Raw genomic sequence first — 25,968 nt, 5'->3', positions numbered from 1 at the left:
GGGGGAGGGCGGCTCAGTCCTGCACTTGAGGCAGGTGCTGGTGGCACTGGGAGGGGAGTTGGAGGCTATGGCAAATTCTGGAGTGGTTGCAGCCCCCTCCCCTGCCATTGCCCCACTCCTGTAGGCACCCACAGTGAGGGAGGGAGTGGGGCTCGGGCTGGAGCAGGGAAGGGCATTGCCCAGCCAGGGCAGAACATGAGACAGAGCTGCAGGCTCCCTTCCTCACCACGGGAGCCTATGGGAGCAGGGCTATTGGTTAGTCGGGGGGTTGGGCCTGCAGCCACTCCAGAATTTGCTGGAGCCCCCGCGACCCTTCTCCCAGGGTTGCTGCCTCCAGCCCTGAGTGCAGCCCAGACCCCCACCACCAGGAAGACCCCAGCATGGCCCCAGCCCAGCCCAGCCCACACACAGATCTGGGGGCACACACTCCCCATCCCCTTCCATGGTGCATGTAGCAGTGGGAGCCACCTTGCGCGGCTCAGTCCCATGCCCCACCCCATCTAGGCAGCTGCTGCCCCAGCGCCACTCCCTGACCCCACAACAAACTTACCAGCTGGACCCAGCTGCTCCCCACGTGGCCAGGCTGAGCTTCTGGCCATCTGCATGCTGCACTGCAACTGTGTTGCAGCTGCGTACACACACGCAGAGTTCTGTGTACCCCCTATGACCTTTTTAAGTACCCTTACAGGTACACATACCTCCAGTTGACCACCACTGCTCTATTCAATGCCCTCCCTGGCATCCTCCAGTATTTGCTTAGAGATGCCAGAGGAAACATCTTCAACCATTCTCTACAACTGCCAGAATCTGGTGCCACTTTGTGGTCCTGGGTTCAGCAGGGAAACTATGCAGACGTCTCCCAAATCATTTCACATTCTTAGGCATTTTTCTGACATTTCTATAAAGTCCATCCTGCTAAGCTGTTGGAGATGGAACTTCTATGGAAAGGTAGAAAGAAGAAGAGGAAAAAGTACTACAAAGCTGTCCATAGCAGAGAGGTAAGATAACAAACAAGTTACACCACTTCTGCTTTTAAAAAAATATTCACCTTGTTGGTGGGAAGATCTCCTTCTTCCCTACTACTGCACTCAAAACATGCTGGATCCTATGTTTTGATGGGTCTTATCTTGACTTCTCAGCTACACTGTCTTGCAAGTAACACAATGAATGCTAGGCAGAAGCTTATATCTCAAGCTCCACTGGAAAGCCAGCTAGAAGGATGGTAAAGAACTGCATCTCTTGAAGTAACTTTCAAGCATCTGATTTATTAAATACAGAAGACAGAATGAAAAAAAAAAACAAGTTTTGTCTAGTGCGTCTCTCCAAAACAAAGTGTGTATCTTACTTAGGAGTGTGTGCTATATGAGAAAATGCAGTGATAGAGCAAAATACAAGAAATGACATTAAGATTGCTTTTTATTCATTTTTTTTTAAATGTCTGAAGAGTAAAAGGAACTGGACATCACGGAGCTCAAGAGAAATAATGGAATTACATGTACGACTTGTCAAATTGAGCAGCATCATATAGATGAGACAGTTCCACACTACAAACGAATCTAGGTTCAGAATTTGGCCACAAAAATGTGCTCACAGAATTAGCAGAAATTAATCCACTCACCTAAATTATTATCACCACGAAAAGTTTACTGGGTCAAAAGCATGTAAAAATTCTCAAAGGTAACTATTAGTTACTGAACTGTCTTCTTAGAGTTATTGTTGACCAAACAGTAACATAAGGATATGTTAGAAATAAATATGAATATAATCTTTCCAAATACCTAACTTTACAGATTTCTGTACAAATTCTTACAGTTCACAGGCCTCAGAAAACAACTGGAACGCTTTCATTCTCATACAAAAAAGAAATTTTTTTAACAGAACATACCGATTTCTTTTTAACGTTCTCCAGATCTTTGAGTTCATTCTCGATTTTTGTGATTAAATCCCTGAGTTCATCAAGATTAGTGCAAATAAGCTAAAAGCAAACAGACAAAACACACTTGATAACAAGTCATTTAATAACATACTGAAGTTAAAAACGACTCATCTAGAAGTACTAATGCTTAATATTATTACTTGATCTCTTTACTATAGAAATTTATATATACATTTAGGAGTTCTGTGTTTTTATATATATATCAAGTTTTATATATCAGGTTCACTTTTCCACCTGTATACTGCTTAAAGACTAAAATCTAATAAATTTCTTTCTTTCTCAAAAAATTTCAGGTTATGGACGGTCCATGTTTAAATATATTTTATAAAAAAGCACTCATAACCTGAATTTTTTAAAGACAGAAATCTTATTAGATTTTAGTTTTTAAGTTTATACATGAGTGGAGAAACTGAATTTGATACTGATGGTTTTTCCTTTATATATTCTTAGATATCTAGTGGATCCCACCTGTCAGTGCCCAATTTGAAATCAAGGCACTTTTTTAAAGACAAATTAGCAGTGCAGAATGACAGATAACATAAATGTGCCTCTGAATACTTTGAGCATGCTGTGCAAAACAGTTCTTTAAGGAATGACGTCACGTTAACACTACCATTGTGTCAAACACCTTTAAAAGGTGAGCTTGGGAAGAAAAACTGATAAACTAGTAGGATAAATTTAATCCAGAAATGTTTACGGATTGTGCCATCTGCCCACTGGAGCTCTAGCTTCAGGCAGCCATATGCTTCAGTGATGTCATGTGCCACACCCCATGCTCCCCCCAACCCTCCGGCCATTTAACATTTTTAATGCTCAGTTTCTTTTCATGTAAAAACACAGGCCTAAATCAACCAGCTATGTAGTAAAACCTTCAGAAGGACAATTTTGGGGAAGACATCTCTACAGAAATCCCCTTGCCAATAACCTCCCATTATACTTAAGAAGGCAGAAGGAGCAAATTCTATTCCATCCTATGGAAAAGGCTCCAGAAATGACTTCAGCTACCCTCAGTAAAGCTCCATTGCAACTGCTGCTCCCAAGCACTGTCTGCAGGGATAGGCAGCCCCTCTATCCTCAGAGCTCAAGGACATTCAAAAGACGGAAAATGGTACCATGGAGGAACCCCACTTCAATGCAACAGAAAAGAAACTTTTGTACAGATCCTTGGGAGGGGAAAAAAAAAACAACAGGGGCTCATCATGCATATCCTTTATCACAAGCACAATTTTTACCCACTCAGTTGAGGACTATTAATATAAAAGAAGGCTGCCTGTGTAAGTAACAACTGACCGTTATTATATTCTTGCTATCCTCTGTAAAAAAAAGAACAAAATCAGATTTTCTCTCTGTTTTGAATTCTACATTACTTAAGAAACAGATCCTTGGCTGGCATAAACCCAAATCTGCTTTCAGTGAAGCCAAGCAGTGAAGAGCTGGTTTTATGTGTTTACAATAAAATGCTCGCTCTCTCTCTAACAAGAAAAACATGTCATAGAAGATTATCATATTTTATTTACATGAGACAGGTGAAAGTCTCCTTCCTGTTTAGTAACATATTATTGTAATTTCTTTAAAACAGGGTTCTCAAACTGCGGGTCACGACCCTCCCGGGGGGTTGCGAGCAACTTAACAAGGGGCCACAAACTTCCCAGGGGGTACATGAGGCAGCACAGGGAAGTGGTGCATAGTGGCGGCACGGAGTGGTGGATGGCAATGGCGGCTGCCGCATGCGAGCTTCCCATCCCCTGCCACCTCCATCCAGTACTCAGGGTTGCAGTATCACAAAGTTTGAGAACCCCTGCTCTAAGAAACTGTCATGCATAAGCACAGAAGGGTAATGAATTTATGACTCCTGGTAGGGTTTTTTTTTTTTCAATATGTGCATTAGATATTTTCTAAACTCATGATTTAGGACATATAAAAGTACCTTCTTTCAAAGACAGACCTTTTCAATTTTCATACTGTAAAATGTCCATTACATAATTACATTTTACTTTGATGCATTCTTACTAAGTTAAAAGCAATTTAAGGTATTTCCCCGACCACTCTGCTCTCAAAACTATTGTTTTAAAATAAGTTCTGAGTGAATAGCTAATAAAAGAAGTACTGCATCAATTCAGAAAAAGATAAATATGAAATTTATTTGGAACTAACAAGAAGACTCACAATTCTCAACTTCATGAAAAATTATGATGGCAAATCAAGTAAATCTCCATGTACACTGATTTGAAAAGATTTAGTTTGTTCTTTATTCTTTTCAACTATGCATAAAGATGTTTAGCAGTAATTTTTTTAAACACTTAAGATTTCAGGAGCCTCTACTGTTAAAACTGTGAAGGGAGAGCAGAAGAACTGGGAAATATATTTTTTCAAGCTGTTTCTCTACACAGCTTTCCTTCCTGATATGAGAACTACCTAAAATATTTTCACCACATGTTATCATAAGATGTTAAGAGATAAAAGTTTTGTATGACACCTTTCTGTAGACCAACTGCATGGCTGGGATAGATATAGACAAGCTTTTGAATGTAGTGCATTCTTCAAGTCTGAGGAAAAACCAATAACTAAAAAAAGTAATTTCAATAAAAGATATAACCCACAAAAATAATTTCTTTTTACATACTTCCTGGACCATCATGGCTACATCATCACTCCACCACTATCAAATTATGACAATCTATACCACGTTATATTTGGGCAGCAGGGTGATTATGTAGTTTGACAAGATGTGTTATACTAGTTTGTTCGACCTGTATGAATTTACTTTTTAAATAACAATTAACATTTATCTTGATAATTTAAAGATCAATAAATAAATGTATGTACAATTATGTGCATTATAAACTGTAAAATCTCAGGTTTTCTATATTGTTCTATATTGCTGTTTTTTTGTACCTCGTATAGAAAAAGCACTTCCTGAGAAAGATTCTAAGCTTTAATTTAGGCTTCAAAGGTAAGTTTGTTTGTAAAGATTGCAATCTGATTCTAAAACTCTCTCTTTGTCCATGTTCTTGCACTAAAAGAAGAGACCTGAAGTTCTCATTAAATTCAAATTCTATTATTCCAAAGAAATGTTATAGATATGTTTAAATGGACTTAGCTATCTGTATATGTACAGCAGGGAGTGTCAGGAGAGCATCTGAAATCCCACTATTTATCCCGATATAGTACTGTATTATTTCCACTATGAACTCACTCATGTGAATGTGTGCTTGAACAAGAGTCCTGAATTACTATAAATCTATATGGAAAAATGCACTTAACGCAACTGGGCTGCAGCTGGCAGCTTTACATTTAGCTAAAAATAATCTAAAACTTTATATTGGTTGGAAAAGATTCACAATAAAGCATTTAATGAAGCTATGCCTTGCCTACCCTGTCCACATTGCTGGACTAACCACTACAGTTTTTATTAGTTTTAGCATGTAAAAATTATCTTGTAATTATTTATGATTTTAAATGAATATGGATATGATGAGAAAATATAATTTTGTGGCATGCTTTACATACTTTCCTTCCCCTCTCCTTTTTCAATGTCCCTTTGCTCCCCCAAAATACAGTAGCAACTCTAGCTCTTAAAACCAGAAGCAATGTCAACAAAAGGTGTTTAGATTGGGGTAGTGATATACTACATGTAGACAGCCTTTAGGTATTACTGGTTAGAAATTCTACTTCTGGCACTTTCTGGAACAGTACATTATCAGGCAAAATTAGTTCGATCTGTACATTTTGCAGAACAGCTGGAATTTAGGTAAGGCCTTAATGTTTGGAATAAGACCACTTAAGTTAAAAGTACAGAAAGGTATTTTTATAATCACAGTACTCCAATCCAAGCCAACATTCATATAGAAATCATCTATAAATAGAAAGACTCAAGGATTTGCACTGCGAGAGCAAAAAATACCCCAAAACAACCTGCTAATTACAATTAGTATTCTCCAGGTGCTCTCTGGTCTAAAGTTCACGTACTGATAAAAGGGAAAAGTTAAAACAAACAAAAAAAGTTGCACGACACCAGCATTTTTCAGGTACATAAGTAAATCAAGGTAGGTTTCCCAAATAAAGATGTGCAAAGTCACATGTCACATAAAATAAAATTAATATTATCCTTGAAAACTGTATTTGTTAATATTTACAGTACTACCTGCAACTTCTATTGCAGTTAATGTTTCAAAGGATGTTCTGAATTTATTTATTTTTAACTGATACATGAGCTCACTTAAGCAGTATTTCTGACTCTTATGATTGTTGGCATTGTTTTTAAAGTCTATGCCTTGGAAACGTGAAAAGAGTTCTTTTTTTTACATAGGTACATAAATATAAATATATACAAAAGAAAGAGCTACGTTTTTCATGTTCCTGAAGCGCAGGCTTTAAGAACAATGCCAAAAGTCATGAGAACTGGCAACACTGCTTAAGTAGAACTATGCAACATTATGCAAAGCAATACATGATAAACATTAAGACACTTACCAACAATCAAAAAGTAAAATTTACATGATTGAAAATGCTATCACATTAAAATTTTGGGTCTGCTTATCTGGGGGGAATAAAGAAATTAAACTTTTCTTAATTGAAAGTATATTTCCTGGGGTCTCAGGCAACAAAATACAGAAAATACACACTCCAAAAACATTTAGATTTTAAGTATTTGAAACAAAAATTAAGATATTTACCTGAAATTCTGGTACAGCAGACTTAGTAACAGCTTTCCTCTTCTTTGTGATTGCTTTTTTAGATATGGATTTTTTTCCTTGTAAGATTAAAAGAGAAAAGCTTCATGATACTGTTTATAGCACTTAGTTAATAAAACGAAATTACGAACAGCCTTGAAAGTTAAATTATAACCAACAGATGGCTCATGGCAAATCACGTAAACATGATGAATCAGAACCCAATTCAGCAAAAGCAAACATTAAACTAGAAGTATATGGTAGGAGGCAGCCTTTTTTTAAAAGAAAAAAACAACAACCTTGCTATCTCAAAATTAACCAAGTGAAAACTAAGATATTGTTATAAATTACAAGAACATTCACGCTACCATTCTGAAAAAGAGGAAAAAACCCCCAAACTTAAACCAGAACAGAAACTTGACAGGTAAAAAAAAACTTACCTGTAGAAATTTTTCTCTGCTGCTAGTTTCCAAACAGTGAACCACAGACTAAAGTCTGAGCCCTTTGATATACTGTATGAATGTGCACTCACAAAACACAAGTGATTTTTATAAATCCCCCCAATACATACGCTAAAGCTTACACACTGGAACAGATCACTGCTCTGTTTAGTCCAGAAGTCTGACTCTAGCAATGGCCAAAACATAATGCTTTATAATAAAGCAAACCCCTCCCCCACAATATACTTCCCGCCCAATTATGAAACATGATAATATGGATGAAAAATTCCTTCTTGCCTTAAAGGAAATCAGCTTACTCCATGAACTAATCAGTGTTATTGCTCCTTACGACTCTTCAGCGTAACAAAAGAGTTATGAATAAATACAAATAACATATCTGCATATATGTATGGGCAAGACAGTTATGAAATTCATTTATTTTTTTTACAACCACAGAATAAACTACACAATTTTACCTTTGGCCTCTTTATTTGCATTCTGTTAATTCACCTCTGCCAAAACTATTACTGGTAATCCAAACCTCCAAGCAGTATAAACATCTGCATAATATTAAACACACACAAAAATCTTACCACCAAAATTTTAAATAAATAAATACATTATGTTTTCCTCTTTTCTAATCTGGATCAACTGAAGTAAGGATTAAAAATGTGCATGTACTTCTCACTCACTTGCCTGGGGTGCAAATTTAGGGTTTTTAAAGACGGGATTAAAACGGCATTAATTTTTGCACTATTATATTTTATATCTGCTTTGATAAACTGGTTTAGCATTCTGGATGACTTATACCAGAAATACAAAGATATGCCTTATGCTGTGAAGGGCAAAGAAGGACCTATTCTGACATGATGGAAACATAAGGACAGCAGGAAACCAATGCGACTACATAGGAGATTCTTAAGATTCTGCATCAAAATCAAATGGAAAAAAAAGATGTGGGCAATGGAAGGAAGCATACCAAGAAATAGCAAGAACTTGCAGGAATAAAATCAGGAAAGCAAAGGTAAAAATGAGTTACATCTGGCAAGGGAAGTTAAATGGCACAAGAAGAGATGGAAAGAATAAAATACAATGGACAGAAAGGAGAGACCAAGGAAGCTGTAGGTCTACTACTAGATAGCTAGGGTGACCAATTAACAAAAGATGCAAGGGCAGAACTACTTTCAATAGCTACGATGCTTTGATCTTCACAAAAAATGCTGCTGCAACTAAAACAGATAAGAAAAATACCATATTTTCTCATACCACCAAATAAAACGTGCACCCTGTTTTTGGAAGACAGAAATGAAGAAAGAGATCTTTCCTGAGTCACGGACAACTCACGAATGACATTAAGCAAGTCCTCCTGGGAACAGAAAATGTCCAGGAAGTGACACCCCTGGAGACAGTCTGGGTGAGGCAGCAACACCCATCTTGGCAGCTGCATGACATGTACAGCATCTCCAGGCTTACTTTTGCAGTGAAAAGTGACTTTGGGAGGTAAATTTTAATTCACAGCAAAGTAGATTTAACCTAAATCTCAAAAGAAACAAAGAAGGCAGTGGAATAGCGGGAAGTTGGAGAATCACCCTTGAAGTGATTCTAAGGCTAATTCTGTGAAATATTGAGTGTGACCTGTTAAGGGTGCTTAGTACTCAGCAAGCACACCCAAACTGCAAAAATAGCCAAAAGCTAGACCATATTATTCAAGCATTATCATTTATACTCAAAACAAAAACAGCATTTGAATATGAAAGGTCAAACAAAAGCATGAAAAGATATCTGATATACCTAGATAGAAAAGAACTAATAGAATTGAATAACCTAAGTTTAGCATTACTCTAATTGTTTTATGCTTTCTGAAACATCAGTAAGATTATTTATTATATTTTAATTTAAAAAGTGCCATGGATGTTTTCACATTTACTATATTTTTAATCACAGAACAACTGGCTAGAATACAGAGAAATTTTATATTAAAGGAGTGTCAGAAATGGTGACAACGCGCAGAAATATGCAAAGCCCATTCTTTCAGTTTTGAAGATACAAGAGAGATATTGCAGTTTGTCTGGTTTCAAAATTAACTTGCTGATATCCAGATCTGTGGTTTATTGGGTTTATCCTTTAGGCCTTTGTTTCAAATGTAAACTCTCTTAGCAATCTGACAAAATCTGGGCATTATGACAACTCATGAACCGAACATCGTTAAGGATAAATTTCTATTTGAGAAAGATAACAAATATATGGATAAGATAGATATGGATAAGTGGAGCACTTTCATATGTTTTTATAAACAAGCAGCATGTCAATACCATTGAAATATAAACAACTATCAACACATTGCCCTTGTCAGTCTCTGTGTAAATTTCCAAGATGATTGGTTTTTGTTGGGTAGAAAGATCCCAGACAGCCCTTACACTTAGACCCACCCTCCAGGTGGCTTTTACCTATTTATTCCTAGGCTTTGTGTACCATGGGGTTAATCCTGAAATGCTAAATGAAGTGATCTGAACTAATCCAATATTCATCTTGTCAGATCCAGTTCTCTCTCTCTACATCTGGTCCATCTGGTCCATCAAGCTCCACATACAAAACCCTGGTAATAAGTGTGGCAGAAGGCCACCTCTATTTCTCCCCAAAAACTCTGCTCTGTGACAATTTAGTTAAGATGGGCCCTACAAAGGGTACACACCTTACCATATCTCTTTAGGTAACCTGAGCTAGATACATTCCTGAGGGAGGGGGAAACCTGCTCCCTCTGCCTACGTGACTGGCATCACATACCAGGGTGAGGGGCTTGGGCTACCTGGGGAGCTACAGACTGCCAGTCTGCCCAGCAATTAGTGATGCATTTCAAATTGGTTGGCTGACAGCCAACAGGTGCTGGCCTCCACTGGACCGGGTAAATGAGGTGATAAAGGCTAGATAAGTAAAGGACTGCCCAGGAGGAAGGCGTAGCAGCTATGGGGGTGGGGGGGAAGAGAGAGAGAGAGAGAGACAGGGACAGAGACAGAGAGAAGCTGGACCATCTGAAACTTGCTCGCTCTCTCTCTCAAAACTCATAATCAAGGAACTGCTTGCCTCGGGAATCTCTACCTGTCTCTGGATGATACTTGTGAGTAGGCTACCTGAGATCTAACTAGATATATAGCTTGCAGTAACTCAGATGCATGATCAAAGGCTGCCCAGCCATGCCAGTTTGCTCTATGGGATTTCTCTGATATTGCTCTACCCTGTACCCTATTGCAACCCTACCGCTTGTAACCAATAAAGTTCTCCTTTGTACCTAGCATGGGAGTCTTATTGGGAGTGGGTCTAGATTATGCCTTGGGGTCCTCTTTGTTCGGCTGACTAAGGGAAACCACTACTTGTGCTTCCGACTAAAAGAAGCACCCCCAAGTGCTTTAAGTGAGTCAAGTACCCTCGAGGGCTACTAGGTCTGCGTTTCCCAGGGTGCACAGAGCCAGAATAAAGCTCAGACCTGGGTGGTGGCAGTGTTACCCCCCAGGCTAGCGGGTGTGCTCCAGGAAGGGGGTCAGACAGACATGAGGCACCCCCAGGGAGGCACTCGGAGCCTAGAAGGTGGTCAGGCACAGTGAAGTGGATGGCTCAATGCAGGAGCGCCCCCTACTGGCCTGCCACAATATGCACTAGTAAAATCTGTGGGCTTTAGGATTTAACTTAGGAGTGGGCAAAATGGTGGCTCCATTTCCCAGCAACCCCTGCCCACATGGCTGGAGCCAGTTTCCATGGAGACCCCAGTAGCAGCTGAGCTGAGAGCATAGGGCCGGGGTTTCCATGGAGACTGGCCCCAGCAACGCTGGCAAGCCGTAGTACTGTTCCAGGGCTGGGCTGGGATCTTGGTGGTGACAACATAATTCTGTGATTTCTATGATTTTTAACATGGTCCAGAGCTGGGACTGAACCCCAATCTGCAGTCTGCGCAGAGGTGTCCAGGGAGCAAACTGTGGCTCTGCCCTGGCTCCAGACCGCACTGTCATGCGCTGCAAGGAGCCGGGAAAGAGCCGCTGCCTGCACATTCCTGCCTGGAGCAGGCAGGATGCAGATCATGGCTCTGCCCCAACTCTGGACCATGCTGTCACTGCTGCAAGATCCCAGCCCAACCCCAGAGCAGCTGCCCACCCTGCCACATGCCCTGCCAGCGCTGCTGGGGCTGGTCTCCACGAAAACCCCAGCCCTGCGCTATCACAGTGAGGCTACTGCTGGGGTCTCCATGGAAACCAGTCCCAGCCACATGGGCAGAGGCTGCTGGGAAATGGAGTCTACTGCCAACTGGGCTTTGCCTGCCTCCACTATAACTGTTAGTAAGCGCTTTCCTTTACTCTGTATTGTTGTCACAGGGTTAAAACAAGAAATCTTTAAGCCCTCATACTCTGGATGTCAACTACATTTTTTGGAGAAGAGCTTGAATCTACTCTTCTGATAGCCCTCAGCCACCTGTAATACAGGTGAGGGAGAGACAAAGCATACTCCCTGCCCCTTCCCCCACTGTAACGAACCAGTACGCACTTGCAGCAATAGCTGCTGCCCCAGGTCAGCAATCAGAACACTGGGCAAGGGCCAGTGGCAAAGCCAGCAGGTGGAGCTCCCCCTGCCCTCTTGGAAGAAGCGAAAGAGAGTGATGGACTGTGGATTACCAGGACCCTCTCAGATCTACAATAATGTTACACTTGCAGTGGAAAGAGCTTCCAATGACAAAGCAGCTGCTGCTTGAAAAAGCAACAATTTTGTCACAAATCTGCTAATTTTTATGTCTGATCAGCCATTTTTTTTTTTTAGTGGGACCAACAGTGTAAACATGGGGCCAATTGCTTTTTATCTCCCTAAATGCACATGTAAAGCATGATAATAGCAGTATTTGCCACAGCCTTTGCAGATTAATAACTGCAGCTGAGCTTCCCATTCTTTTTTTAAAATCATCCATAGATGCTTCTCAAGCAAATCCCAGGATGTCCTTCTCCCCCTGTACTCAGCCTTGGTGAGGCCGCAGCTGGAGTATTGTGTCCAGTTTGGGGCTCCACAGTTCAAAAAGGATGTGGAGAACTTGAGAGAGTCCAGAGAAGAGCATGATCAGAGGTCAGGAAAACAGGCCTTACGACAACTGGCTGAGAGCCTGAAAAAATGCAGACTGAGAGGTGATCTGATGGCCACCTATAAGTTTATCAGGGGTGACCACCAGGATCTGAGGGAACGTTTGTTCACTAGAGCGCCCCAAGGGATGACGAGGTCGAACAGTCATAAACTACTACAAGACCATTTCAGGCTGGACATAAGGAAGAATTTCTTTACTGTCCGAGCCCCCAGGGTCTGGGAATAGCCTGCCATCGGAGGTGGTTCAAGCACCTACATTGAATACCTTCAAGAGTAAATTGAATGCTTATCTTGCTGGGATCCTATGACCCTAGCTGACTTCCTGCCCTTTGGGCAGGGGGCTGGACTCGATGATCTTCCAAGGTCCCTTCCAGCCCTAATGTCTATGAAATCTATGAAAATCCAAATGAATTCCCTAGGACCAGCTGGACAAAGAGACTTGGATTATTTCATACACATTAGGGCTGGAAGGGACCTCAGGTGATCATCGAGTCCAGCCCCCTCCATAAGTTTCAAAGAAACAGATCTTTGACAAGCAACTGAGGGCTGCAGGCAGAAAACTTGGACTGGTTGGACAAAGAAACTGGTAAAGTGAGTTAAAGAGGATGAGACTGAATGAAGTTAGGAGATGGTGAGAAAAACAGTTTGTGTGAATAAGAGGAAATTCATATCGGTGGGATAAGTCATGGAAAGGGGAAGGACACTAACTCGGACAGCAATCCCAGAAAGTGAAATTATTAAGACCGGCTCTACAATCAGGATACAACAAGGAGCTAAAGAAAGGTAACTGATGCGTCTGGTACAAGGATAAATTAGAGGGACAAGGTACAAGGAGTCAGTTTTGGGGGAATGGGCAGACGAGTCTGTGGCCACAGGAATATACTCTCATCTGAGATCTAAAATGAAACCCACTATTCCCAATAACATCATTCTTCATCACCAAATATAGGTGAAATGTACTGGCAAAATGTGTGTTTTCGTGCACATCTAACATTAGGTCAGATAGAGGATGACAACTTTAAACTGCAGCCCATTACTCCATTAGTCCAGGTTCCAAGTTGGCTGAGGAAGCATGTAGGTATTGTATAATGCTACATGATGAAACTTCTGGAGTGATTCAGCCTGATTTTTTTTTTTTTTAAAAGCCAATAAAGTAAAATTAAGATTATGCAATCAGCTTTTGCTCTGGCATTTCTTAACTTGAGAGTGCTTGACTCAGAACTTAAGTAACCACCTCACATAGTTTTAAAAGTAATATAGAGATATTGTAATATCTATAAAATAATATAGAGATGCAAATTCTAATTTCTTTATTGTCAAAACAGAAACTAGAGAAGGTTTTTGGTCCTTCACAAATTCCAAAAATCAGTCTTTGTGTTCTCCAAATGTTAAAAGGTATGTTTTCAGTTGACAGAATTTCTCCTAGAAAAATCTCGAAAGACAGAGCTCAAATAGAGTTTGAAAAGGAGGTATTTATCTGGTATTTTCTTCATAGTTTCATAGCTGGTAGGGTCAGAAGGGACCTGAGCAGATCATCAAGTCCGACCCCCTGCCATGGGAGGAAAGAATGCTGGGGTCAAACGACCCCAGCAAGGTGTTCATCCAGCCTCCTTTTAAACGCCCCCAGGGTAGGAGCCAGCACCACCTCTCTTGGAAGCTGGTTCCAGATCCTAGCTGTTCTGATATCTAGCCTAAATCTACCCTCTGCCAGCTTGTGACTGTTATTCCTGGTCACTCCTGGTGGTGCTCAGGGGAACAGCGACTCCCCCAGTGCCTGCTGGTCCCCTCCTGACTAGTTTGTAACAGGCCACAAGATCCCCCCTCAGCCTTCTCTTGTGGAGGCTGAACAGGTTCAGGTCCTGTAGCCTCTCCTCGTAGGGCCTGTCCTGCTGCCCCCTGATCATGCGAGTGGCCCTCCTCTGGACTCTCTCAATGCTGTCCACATCCCTCCTGAAGTGCGGCGCCCAGAACTGGATGCAATACTCCAACTGCGGCCTGACCAGTGTCGCATAGAGGAGGAATTGATAGAGACCTCTCAGTATTCCATGCTCTTTCCAGTGACAGTGCAGCTCTGCTCCATTCCAGACAGAGTAAGTAAAAGTCTTCAAAGCCATACTCAAACACTTCATGCATTTTCTCCCTCTGAAAAAAAGAAACCTGCCCCCCCACACAATCTTGCATGTGCAATTTAACCTTAGATATTCCAACAAGTTTACCTTCATTTTTCATAATTAAGCTAGTGTTTCAATTTCTACTAAGTTAAACACACTGTTTAAAACAGATATGAATCGGCAGTATATTGATAACTGCTAGAAGTGCCTTGTACTTAGTTACATACTATAAACTTTACCTTTCAAGGTGTATTGTGCATACTGTCTTATATTTTAATTGTTATACATATGCATGTTTTCAGAGCTGGAAAAAAGGATCTATCTGATGCCTGGAGGGACTAAACTATTCTGCTTCTCCAAAGCACACTTTCATCCTAAACCACACCTATTCTTGACTAGTCCCCCCAAACTGAAATTTCCTGCTAGTTTAACTTCTATGCCCTCAATTGAATGCTAGCTTCCTTATAAAAACACAAATCAATTGGCACTGTTCCATTATAAAAACTTGCATCAAATCAGAGGGTTAATGCTGCTTACCACAGCACACACACAAAATCATTGAATCAAGGTTGTCCTGTACAAAGAGAGGCAAGATATAGCAATTAACGCTTCTCTCTAATGTCTGAGTTTATGCTTCTTCTGTCATCTTATAATATCCATTAGATGCACATAATTCCTGTCAGTATGTCTCTATTTATGCATGCATATATCCTGCCCCTCCCCTGCAGTAAGTTATTATATACAATTCCCCTACCTTCAAACATGCACACTCATAGAATCTGAAACTTGAGTAGCAGAAATCACCTCTACTGGGAGCAGGGATAGTATTACTGATTCAATCCACACATGGACAAGCCCCATCTTGTGGTGGTAAGGCCACTGGCAGCTCCATGCTTGGGGGTGAGGTTGGCAGCTCTCCTCCAAGTCACTTTACTTGTAACATAAGCAGTTGTTTTTAGCTGCTCTAACAGCAGCATTTGCCCCTCCTTGCTCAGCAGTTACAGCAATAAAGTCTTCTTTTTACAGATATAGGAAAATGTTTATTTTGATCTCAGTTTGCATTTGCTATACTCGTTATGATAAGGATTACAAACCGAATGCTTTCTCACTTCAGTTAAAGAAACTAACAACATTCTATTTGCTATATCCAAGAGAAATTTTCAATCTCAAAACATTATTATGTAAAAGGAAACTCCTTTGTATTTAAATATATATAACAAAACTATATTAACTGAATGTTAAGTTTACCGAGAAATACTCAGAAGCTAGGAAATGCCAAACTTTGTTGTCTGTAAAACCTCACTTATGTGACTGTATTATGTCAGCATGATCACATATAATCACATCCCCACAGGACCAATGCCTAAATCACTGATCATTGAACAAATCAGGGTGGGATAGTGAACACAGATGTTGATTTTAGGACTCTATCATTATAGCATCTTGAGGGTGTGTAAAGAATGAGGCAAAAAGCATGCAAACATTGCATTTTTCAGCCAAGCCACAGTAGGTTCTCTCATAAATTAAACTAAAATGTAATTACTTGTTGTAGCCACAAAACATAATCTTATACGATTTTAGAAGGGAGATGGCTTCTTTCTAATAATATGCAATAACCGTAAACATGTAATTGGTTGCATTAAGGACAAAAAGTTAAATTTGCAAATTACTTCTTGGTTTACATGTTGGTTTAAAACCCAAAGGTTAAAAATCAAACCTTTTTTAGCATCTGAAACATATGATGCTATTGGCAAGCTAATAGGGTGATAGAACAGAAGAAAAAACTATAATAATAGGTATAAAGGTCTGTTCATCATGACAATCTTTGTAGTTCTTTCCATAAAGCAGTGGAACATGGAAAAAGTAAGATTCAGAATCGGACACAAGGTTCTGGCTTTGTACCCTATCAGGTTTACGGAAAAAACCTAAAGCATCTTTTGAAATCAGCAAATCTTAACAATGAAAACCTGAAGCACACACCACACAATATAGATAAAACTGAAGGCTCAAGAAAGTAATCATCTAAGGTTTTAATGATAGAAAGATTGCTTGGGTTTTTTTAGGATTTGCTTAGAGCATAAGTGTCTTCCTGATATGGCTAGCCCTCCTGTAAGTAAATAGAACATCTTTCTATTCATGTGAAATTCAAGGAGACTATACAAAAATATCCACAAAATATATCACCACAATACTGCTCTGAAAAAGAAAATCAACATGCAAATCCATATTTAGCATTTTGTTTAACACCATTTGGAAAGTAACTAAGACAATAAATAGATATCGTAGCAGTGTTAGAGAACTTTTAAAATAACTTGTAACTTGGGAAGCAAAATTAAACTTAACTGAAGGTTGAACTACAGCATATTAAAAACCTATGAAATGAAAGGCGCAGAAGAAACTGCAAAACCTTAGGGAAGTGTCTCAAAAGCATGTAAGAATAGCTTTAATACTGTATTTACTGATGGATCCACACAGATGCAGAACAGTTTTTGATCTGGTACAGATCTGCAGGATGAGAAATGATGTATTCTTTTTGCTGACATCAGAAACTTTGAAACTGAAACAGCAGATGGTATTGCAAAAAGAATAAAAACAGCATTAATTGTGGGGATCAACAAAGAAGAGCTCAAAACAAAGCCAATTTGGCCCACATTAACACAAACTACTAATGAGCATGGGCAGATCAAATTAGCACAGACCCAGATTACAAAAAATACTCCTGATATTGTACATAATATCAGCCAAAAGAACTTCTAAAAAACTTACCCCACCTTTCAAATGCTGCTGTCATTTGGAAACACATTTTAAAATTTTCACTTCCTATTCACAAAGCATAAACAGCAAGTCCAATTTCCTTTGGATGCCTTGTTAGCAAGTATGAACTATTTTGATTGCTACTTGAGGCAGACTGCTAAGATTAAGATAAATACTGTCATTTGGCTATCAAAAGAAGTCCAGCTCAAGGCAGATTCTTAGAGGACAAGGCAAAACAAATTTGTGGGCATACAGTTCGTGCTGGACTTTATTCATCACTATGTCTGAATCACCTACTTTTCAAGAAAACGATTTCTTGTTCTTTAAGGCTTAGCAAAACACCAGGAAGTATTACATTGTTCTGCAGCAGATTTATGCAGGAAAAGAAATTATGCTATATCCCAAACAACCCTGGCCCAGGCATTTGAGAACATACCTTAGGGACTGCACATCTAATAAGGCATCAGCTAGGAAAAGCGGCATGCAGCTAAAGCCGGCTTCCCATGTGCTACTGGAGACAGGAGAAGCACGGCCGGGTCTGCACCAGCCAACAGAAGCGGCGGCAGAGCCGTGCACCGCTCGGTGAGGGATGAACCCAGCCGGAGCGACAGGGGCTGAGCTGCATTTTCTCCCTGCCTGCACCAGTGTCGGTCCCAAGCGGCACATGGCTCTGCTGCCACTTCTGCTGGCCGGTGCTGACCTGGCCGGGCTCCTCCCATCCCCAGTAGCACGTGGGAAGCCAGCTTCAGCTGCATGCTGCTCCGGATGGGACAGACCCGCCCAAGACAGCACCAGCCAGCAGAAGCGGTGGCAGAGCCACGTGCCACTCAGGACTGACCAGCATGGTAGGGGGAAAGTGCAGCCAAGCCCCTGCTGTTCTGTCTGGGCTCATCCTGAGGTTCTTTTAATGTTTGTAAAATGCTTGGAGAGCCCCACATAGATGCACTGCATAGAAGTGCAAAATATATTTTGACTTATTTGGTTGGCACCTTGGGCTGAGATTTTCAAAGCTGAGTCAAAAGGCCAACTTCCATTAAAATGAATGGGATTTAGAGGGCTCCAAATCTCTTATGACAACTTTGAAACATGCCTATCTACCCCTTTTTGCAAATCTTGGCTATAGTTTGGAAGCTCAGCCAAAGAACATAGGAGCTTCTGAACATAAGAGCATAAAAAGTGCCATGCTTGGTCAGCCCCATGGTCCATCTAGCTCAGTATCCTGTCCCGAACAGTGGCAGAGGAAGATGCTATAGAGGGAGAGTTTTGAACTGGTTAGACCCATTTCATTGTCACTTCCTGCAACTTCACTGGTGCCAAAGGTCATGTGACATCACTTCCTCATGTGATACCACTTCCTGTGAGGTCTTTGAATATGGCTCACCAGCCCACTGGGTGATAAAAAGTTCATGATCTGGCCGCACATTCAAAAAGGTTGGACACCCCTGGCATAGATTATATTCTTTTCACTTCTTGTTGAGCCCTGCATCAGCCATTCCATTTCTGTGCCTCAGATTAGTGTCAGGTATCATACTTGTCCTTTTTAAATACTGGCACAATATTATCCAGTACCCAGTCACCTGCAACTTTTCTGGTGTTATACATCAATAAGGTTTTACTGAAAAAAACAACTAAAGAGGACCTTGTCTAGCTCTTTTAAACTCTTAAATAGGAGCTATATAGATCTGATGGAAGCCACATAGATTGGACTTAAGGTCCAATTTTAATATCTGCTGCTTAACATCCTCCTCAATTATTGCTGAAATGGAAAAACATTTCATTGATATCAGATGAAATGATAAAACCTGAATGATTCCCAAACGGAAAACAAATTCTTATTCAACCCTACTGCTTTTTCTGTACTATTAACAAATTTAACATTTTCCAATAGCAATCAACTATCATCATTAAGATTCTTTCTTTTCCCCAAACACTTGAAAAGTCTATTATTGTTAACCCTGCTAACTATAGATTTTCCCTTATGTTTGCTTCTAATATCAGTTTTCTACAATTCCTCACTTCCAATTTACTTCTATTTCCCTTTTCTAAATTAAAATAACACAGAATACAAAAATTGCCTATAATCACTGGACTACATTAGTTCATTTTATTTGACAAAATAAAACCAAAGACCAACATACTGAAATTAAAACATTCTGGGTGCAGTATTCAGTTTGAACTTGGACATGCCTAGGAGAGAAGGGATCATAATTTTTCTCCTGTGTCCTAGGTACGCGTATATTTAAGTTATCTCCTTTTCCCAACACACGCACACAGCTTTCTGCTCCTTCTTGGCTTTGGAGTAGCAAGTACTGAATAAAAGTTTCAAGAAACAATAACTTTTTTTCTAAGTTTTACTGCCTGTGAAATATGCTAGACTGAAAACTTTGGAGACTCATACAACAAATACATACAAATGATCATGGCGGTACAAGTTTCCTCCCCAGTCCTTACCACAGGCCTCAACTCTCAACTAGAAGGATCCCCAGTAGAGGTCCTTGGAGGGAAGTGGGGAGAAGGAAAAGTGGAGCACTGCAGGATGCTGGAAGTCCAAGGGAACCTCCATAGCACTATATGCAACTGTCCATATTACATGTACCTTTGCAAAAGGTAGTGGTACAAAGAAGTTCTTGTTTGATACAGGAACTCTTCTGTGATCAATTTGCCATTTTTATAGTACTACACACAGGCTGAATGTATGGACACTCACTTTTTGTAATGCTATAAAAAGTCGTGCAAGTCCAAGGCTGGATTGACAATGAATTGCAACTGTTACTCAAATGATATCCTGTAAGGATTTCCTCTCAATCTGAAAATGGAAAAGCTTCCAAAAATTGGAACCTCGCGAACAAACAGTAGGTAAAAAAGATGGCTTGCATTTAAGGCTTGTGGCCCTTGATAACATGTTTTAGTAACAGTCAAGTATGTTCAACAAAGAGCTTTCAAGATAAGTTTTCCATGGCATCAGATTCTCTAAAACTAGGAAGTCTCTTAAGAAAAAATATGAATACTTGCTATTAGCCAGCTATAATGAAATAAAGCTGAGCTCATATAACAACCTCCCAGCATCATCAACACCAAAAATTCTAACATTTTCCATCACTCTAGGAATAAACACTTCCCTTGTCAAAATACATTTCAAATTGCTGACATGGGCATTCTGTAAACAAAAACAGTAATACTCGATTATCTTTGGATGGGGGTATAGGATACACTTTAGCCACTCCATGTTGTTTCAAGAAATATAGGGGGCACATGAATTCTAGTTTGAGGGCAATTATTTTTAAAATGTAAGTTCTGGTCTATTCTTTCCCAGCATCTCTCTGTCCAGAAAGATGTCAGGTTCAGGAATCCAGACAGTGGAGAAATGGAGTTTTATGTTTACACTGTCAGCATCTGTATGTGCTCAAAACATCAGAGCAGGTCTCAACAGGCAAATCAATTAAATTGACTCAACACAGAATAATGTCAGTAAATACAAAGAAACCTCACTGAATACAGTTTTGAGGATAACAGTGCCAACTGACAAACACAGAGGTCTGATGCATCAAGAACCCTGTTATAACTTGCAACAAAAAATACTAGTTGTACAGTACTTTATGTTACGCTGATAAATTAAGTTAATAGGCTTTCTACCTCTATATTACAGATGATAGCACAGTAACAAAAGTTTTTTATACCCTGAGAATAGAAATGAAGCTGAGGGTAAGACTTGAGGGAGCAGCACACAGAACACTGTAAAATGTAAACACCCGACTCTTAAGGAAAGTATTACTTGAATTTCAGAGATTGAATCCTATCCAGTAAAATACTTTCTGATATTCTGACTGCAAAGGGAGCGTAAAAGGGTCCCGCTCCAGGGGTGGCCATGATGCCCTGGCACCCCCTTACCCATCATCACCATTGCTCTCTTTGGGCAATCTTCCCCTCCCCTCTTCTGCCATGCCTTGATGCATTTATCTTTTAGAAAAAGAGGGGCTGCCCGAGGGCTCCCCAAGACTGGTCTCACACTCATGAATGCAGGTGTCTGTGCTCATCACCTTAAGGGCTAATTACATGGCCTGCTTGTTTCCCCTTACAGCTACACCCAAGCCTCATAGCTGTTTCTGGTCTTCAGGTAGGTAGGTACCTTGCCCCACACCACTACGCCACTTTACACACCTTCTCCCTTTTTGGGGCCTCACCCTGCCCAGCTTCCATCCCACTACTTTGGCTGGTCCCTATGGCCTAGACCAGGGGTAGGCAAAATGGCAGATCAGGCCAGCAGCTGTACTTCATTTCCCAGCAGTCCCTGCCTGTGTGGCTGCAGCCAGTCTCCATGGGAACCCCAAAAGGTGTGGCACCATGACAGCACAGGGCCAGGGTTTCCATGAAAACCAGCCCCAGCAGTGCTGGCAGGGCACATGGCTGGGCAGGGAGTTGCTCTGGAACAGCATGGTCCGGAGCTGGGGCAGAGCCACAAGCCACTGCCTGAATGCCCCAGTCTGGGGCATGCAGGTAGTTCACAGATCTGCCCTGGTTCCGGACCACGCTGTCACTGCCACAGGATCCCAGTCCCAGAGCAGCCCCCTGCCAACGCTGCTGGGGTTGGTCTCTATGGAAACCCTGGCCCCACTCTGTCACAGAGCCACCCAGCTCAGGTCTCTATGAAAACTGGCTACAGCAACATAGGCAGAGGTTGTTGGGAAATGGAGTCCACTGAAGGCCCAATCTGGCCCACAGGCCAACCTTTGCCCACCCCTGGCCTAGACCAACTGCACCAGGCCTGGTTCCTTGGGCTCCAGCCCTTCTCTCACCCTCTTAGACTCTTATTTCTCTCCTCCTGGGCTGTAGGCCCCCTGGCACCATTTGCCTCTCAGGCTTCTAATCTCTGCACTTCTTGAGCTGTAGCCCTTTGGCCCCAGGTGCTGCACCTCTCTGGGCTGTGGGCTCTCCAGCCCTCTCTCTGCCCCTAGGGCTAGGCTGAAGCTTGCACCGTGCTCTGGCAAGCTACAACCTCACATGACTCCTTGGCATTTTGGGACCTCCACACCTCCCCTTTCTAGTCCCACCAAGTCCACCAGTAATAAATGCTAACAAAGGGAACAAAGCACACTGGCTGTAACAAACAACCTGCTCTAGGTTTAGCAAATGACAACTACTGACTGCCTTGCAGCAAGGTTTCCTCATACCTGGGGTTGTGTTCCTCCATAATACAATACATCAGTATTCTGCTGGCGGTCCTTAGAGCAGCTCTACAGTCAACCCAGCATCTTCCTGCAGTCCTCCTGGTCAGGAGCTTTTCATCCAGTGGCTTGCAGAGCTAGAGTGCCTGGCTTGGCTCAGGCCCAGGCTTATATGATGCTCAACCACTTTGCTGTCCAACTTGTGGAAAGATGGGGCCCACACAGGCAACCCCCTTCCTGATTCCACCCCCTGCTGGACAGGAAGCCTAACTCTAACCCCACTAGGTATACAGCACCCCACCTGCCTCCCAGCTATGCACACTGTGCAGGCAGCCCCCCTGAGCATGCAGCACAGGCAGCTTGGATCCCTTCTTTGCTGAGTGTGCAGCACACACAACCCAGCTTCCTCCCCCCTGCTGCACATACAGGATGGGCACCCCAGCCCCCTCCTGCTGCACCACCCTGCCCCCAGGAGTGGGGGGCAAAAAACAGAAGCTGGAGGACAAAGAGGGATCCCAAAAACTGTTGTGACTCCCACAGCAATAGTCAGTGTCAACTGGACAGAAGCCTAGGGCCGCATGTTAACTCCTCATGGGACACAAACAGACCATGTACTACTACCTGGAGAACCCTTATTTAGACCACTGAAAAGCAGATAGATCAAAAAACAAAAGCATATACTGCAGAGGTCCTGTTTACAAAGTATTTAACAATCTCTTCCACACGGTGACCCTGACGAGATTAGTTTCCTACAGGCTCTTCTGCAGAATTTCTCTGTCAAAGCATCTTACTGCCTAGCTATCCCCTGGCTAGCCCTTGGAAACTCATCGTTGCTTTGCCTGGATGAAGATTTATTAAGCTATTTGTAGGTCTCTTCATTTCTAGTCTCCCGTCTCAGCAAATCAGGTCACGTCACTTCAGCCTAGAAGGCCATTCTCTTCCACGCCTATGCTTAGGTATTCTTATTTGGAAACCTATTGTGCTACTCTTCTTCCACAGTCCCCACTGAATTTGAATATTACATGCATAAAAAACCCACATTCCACTACACCTAAAACAAGTTAAAGCAATACTGACACACACACAGTTCTAACAAACTATAAAAATAACTATACAGTAATTCTGCCTCACAGACTAGATAACATATGGAGGTCATAAAACAAGTTTTTTCTTAGATTTTATAAATAGGCATGAGCTCCCCATCTACTGCAAAGTACAGAATAGGCAGGGGTGTCAAACTTGTGGCCTGAAGCCCAGATTTAGTTAGCAGAACTGTATTTTGTAGCCTGTGGGACTCATAAAGGGGCCAAGAATTCAGGGGTAGGGACTGCCACTGAAATCTGGGGCACAAAACCCTACTAGGAATGCATGCTGGCTATGCAGGGCAAACAATGGCTGTGCCAGGCCTCGCACCTGCTACCACTGTTTACCTTTCTTCTGCCACTGCTTGCTCCATTGCCATGTCCAGATCCAACCTGTGAGTAGCTCTATAGTTCCCACAGGTTGGATCATGTGCAAAGCCTGACACCCTGGGGTTAGGTTACAACAACATTCTCCATCAAATCTTGCTCAGAAAAAGTATGGACAATGTTCAGCTAAACAATGCATAAGCTAGTTGCCTCTCGTCAGTGCAGAGGCAGAAAAGGATCTTGGACTCATCGTTGATGCCAAGATGAACATTGGGCCAGCAGTGTGGGGATGCAGTCAGGAAGGCCAACCATACCTTGTCATACATCCACAGATGTGGATCAAGCAGGTCCAAGGAGGTGATCCTCCCCCTCTATGCGACACTGGTCAGGCCGCAGTTGGAGTACTACATCCAGTTCTGGGCGCCGCACTTCAAGAGTGATGTGGACAACATGGAGAGGGTCCAGAGGAGGGCCACTCGCATGATCAGGGGCAGCATGGCAGGCAGGCCCTATGAGGAGAGGCTACAGGACCTGAACCTGTTCAGCCTCCACAAGAGAAGGCTGAGGGGGGATCTAGTGGCCTGTTACAAACTAGTCAGAGGGGACCAGCAGGCATTGGGGTCCCTGTTCCCCTGAGCACTACCAGGAGTGACTAGAAATAATGGTCACAAGCTGGCAGAGGGTAAATTCAGATTAGACATCAGGAGGCGCTACTTCACTGTCAGGGCGGCTAGGATCTGGAACCAACTTCCAAGTGAAGTGGTGCTGGCTCCTACCTTGGGGGGTCATTAAGACAAGGCTAGACAAACACCTTAGCTGGGGTCGTTTGACCCCAGTACTTTTTCCTCCCATGGCAGCAGGTCGGACTTGATGATCTGCTCAGTTCCCTTCCTACCCTACAAACTATGAAACTATCATTATATATGAGATATATGTTTCTACAAGAGAAAGAAGGCAGTCTGTAAGGTGTCACCCTGCCCTAATTCTTTAGAAATGAAGGCAAAGTCCTACTTATTCAGATGCTATGAGTGGACTTGCAGAGAGCAGTGGTAGATACTTCAGACTAACACAACTAACTACCCACTTCTACAAGAGAAATCTATTCCAATTTGGGGTCTGCTCCTGGTCCCAATGCAGTCAGTGCCATAAATTCTACTGACTGCAACATGGCAAGGTCACTCCCTTATCCAGTCCAACAGATACAAAATTCAAAATATGAAAACTTTTCACTATGACTACTGCATAAAGTATTTTGGAAAATCCTTTCTTTTAAAATACTCCTGAATGCATATGCTAAGAGGCTGACACTATAATATGGCAATAAAATGAAAGATAGGTCCTATTTTAACATTAGAACAATGCATTAAACCTGAAACCTAATCTGTACTTTAAATTGTTTTCTATTTTTTTAAACCAGTAGTAAACCAAGATGGAGCTCTAAATATTTCTTTCTTTGGACTCCTGTTCTGCCGCTGCCATAAACAAAGACATTTAGGTAAAAGCCTTCCCCCCAGGCAGTAAACTCAAATATTTCTGCTGCAATTTAATATTTTGCAATACTGTATAGTTCAGTTGCTGCTGAATAGTGCTTAGCTTTCAGAATAAAAGACTGCAGAACAGATTCAATCCTGTGCACTGAACATTGTTTAGTTTATAAAAAGGAAACTTAAAGAACAATTAAACTGTTGAACTATGACAATATTCAAAACACAAAACTGTACAATTAAAATGTAGGTTTTTACAAATCAAGAGTCTCCTCTCATCCTTTTAGTAACATAGAATTTAAATTCAATGGTTTTTTAAAAGCATTTAAACAAACTATTTTAGTTAAAAGAAATCAGACACCTGAAATACACCATATACAGTATTTATACAAATTTTTGTCTTCATTAGCATTTATACTAAAAACAATTTCACAATGGAGCATTGAAATTTCTGACCTTTTGGAGAAATTTGTTATTCAGATTTCCATTTTCAATATTGTACTTCAAGTCTCCTAAAAAGTACCTCCACTTCTCCAACAGCCTGAAAGCAAATCTTTTCCAATTGTTACAATTGGAAAGGTTCATTTAAGCACTAACCCCAAGTACTTCATGTAATTGTTATAAAATTCCTCTCTCTAGACAGAATCAGGTATCATTGGCAGAAAAAGAAGGAACATTTCCACACCTGCTATAAGGCAGAAAAGCACCAAAGTACATTTTCTGCTGATGTAAGTCGATGACTTACATTTCTGGTCCGTGATGCTTTTTACAGGAAGAAAAAAACTCTCCCAGTAAATTATGTTAATGTGTTCACTGTGGGCTACCCTGACAAATAATCATATGAATCATGTTTTGGCAGGTTTCATAATCTGATGGACATATTCCAT

The 25,968-nt window shown here is 41.4% G+C and overlaps 1 protein-coding gene across 2 annotated transcripts in view; it reads right to left on the bottom strand.

Annotated features, from left to right (window-relative positions):
* Nucleotides 1–25,968, bottom strand: part of KIAA2026 (KIAA2026 ortholog) — a 91,438-nt gene that overhangs the window by 29,715 nt on the left and 35,755 nt on the right. For both annotated transcript variants that reach the window (XM_019555027.1, XM_019555029.1), the window contains 2 exons: nucleotides 6,613–6,689; nucleotides 1,886–1,975 (listed from right to left, as the gene is read on the bottom strand). In XM_019555027.1, the coding sequence (XP_019410572.1) occupies nucleotides 1,886–1,975; nucleotides 6,613–6,689 (167 nt within the window). The remainder of the gene's footprint in view (nucleotides 1–1,885; nucleotides 1,976–6,612; nucleotides 6,690–25,968) is intronic.

Source organism: Crocodylus porosus, unplaced genomic scaffold (genome assembly GCF_001723895.1).
Source record: "Crocodylus porosus isolate Cpor-Errol unplaced genomic scaffold, CroPor_comp1, whole genome shotgun sequence".
NCBI lineage: Eukaryota > Metazoa > Chordata > Crocodylia > Crocodylidae > Crocodylus > Crocodylus porosus.
This window is presented reverse-complemented; position numbering and strand designations above follow the sequence as displayed.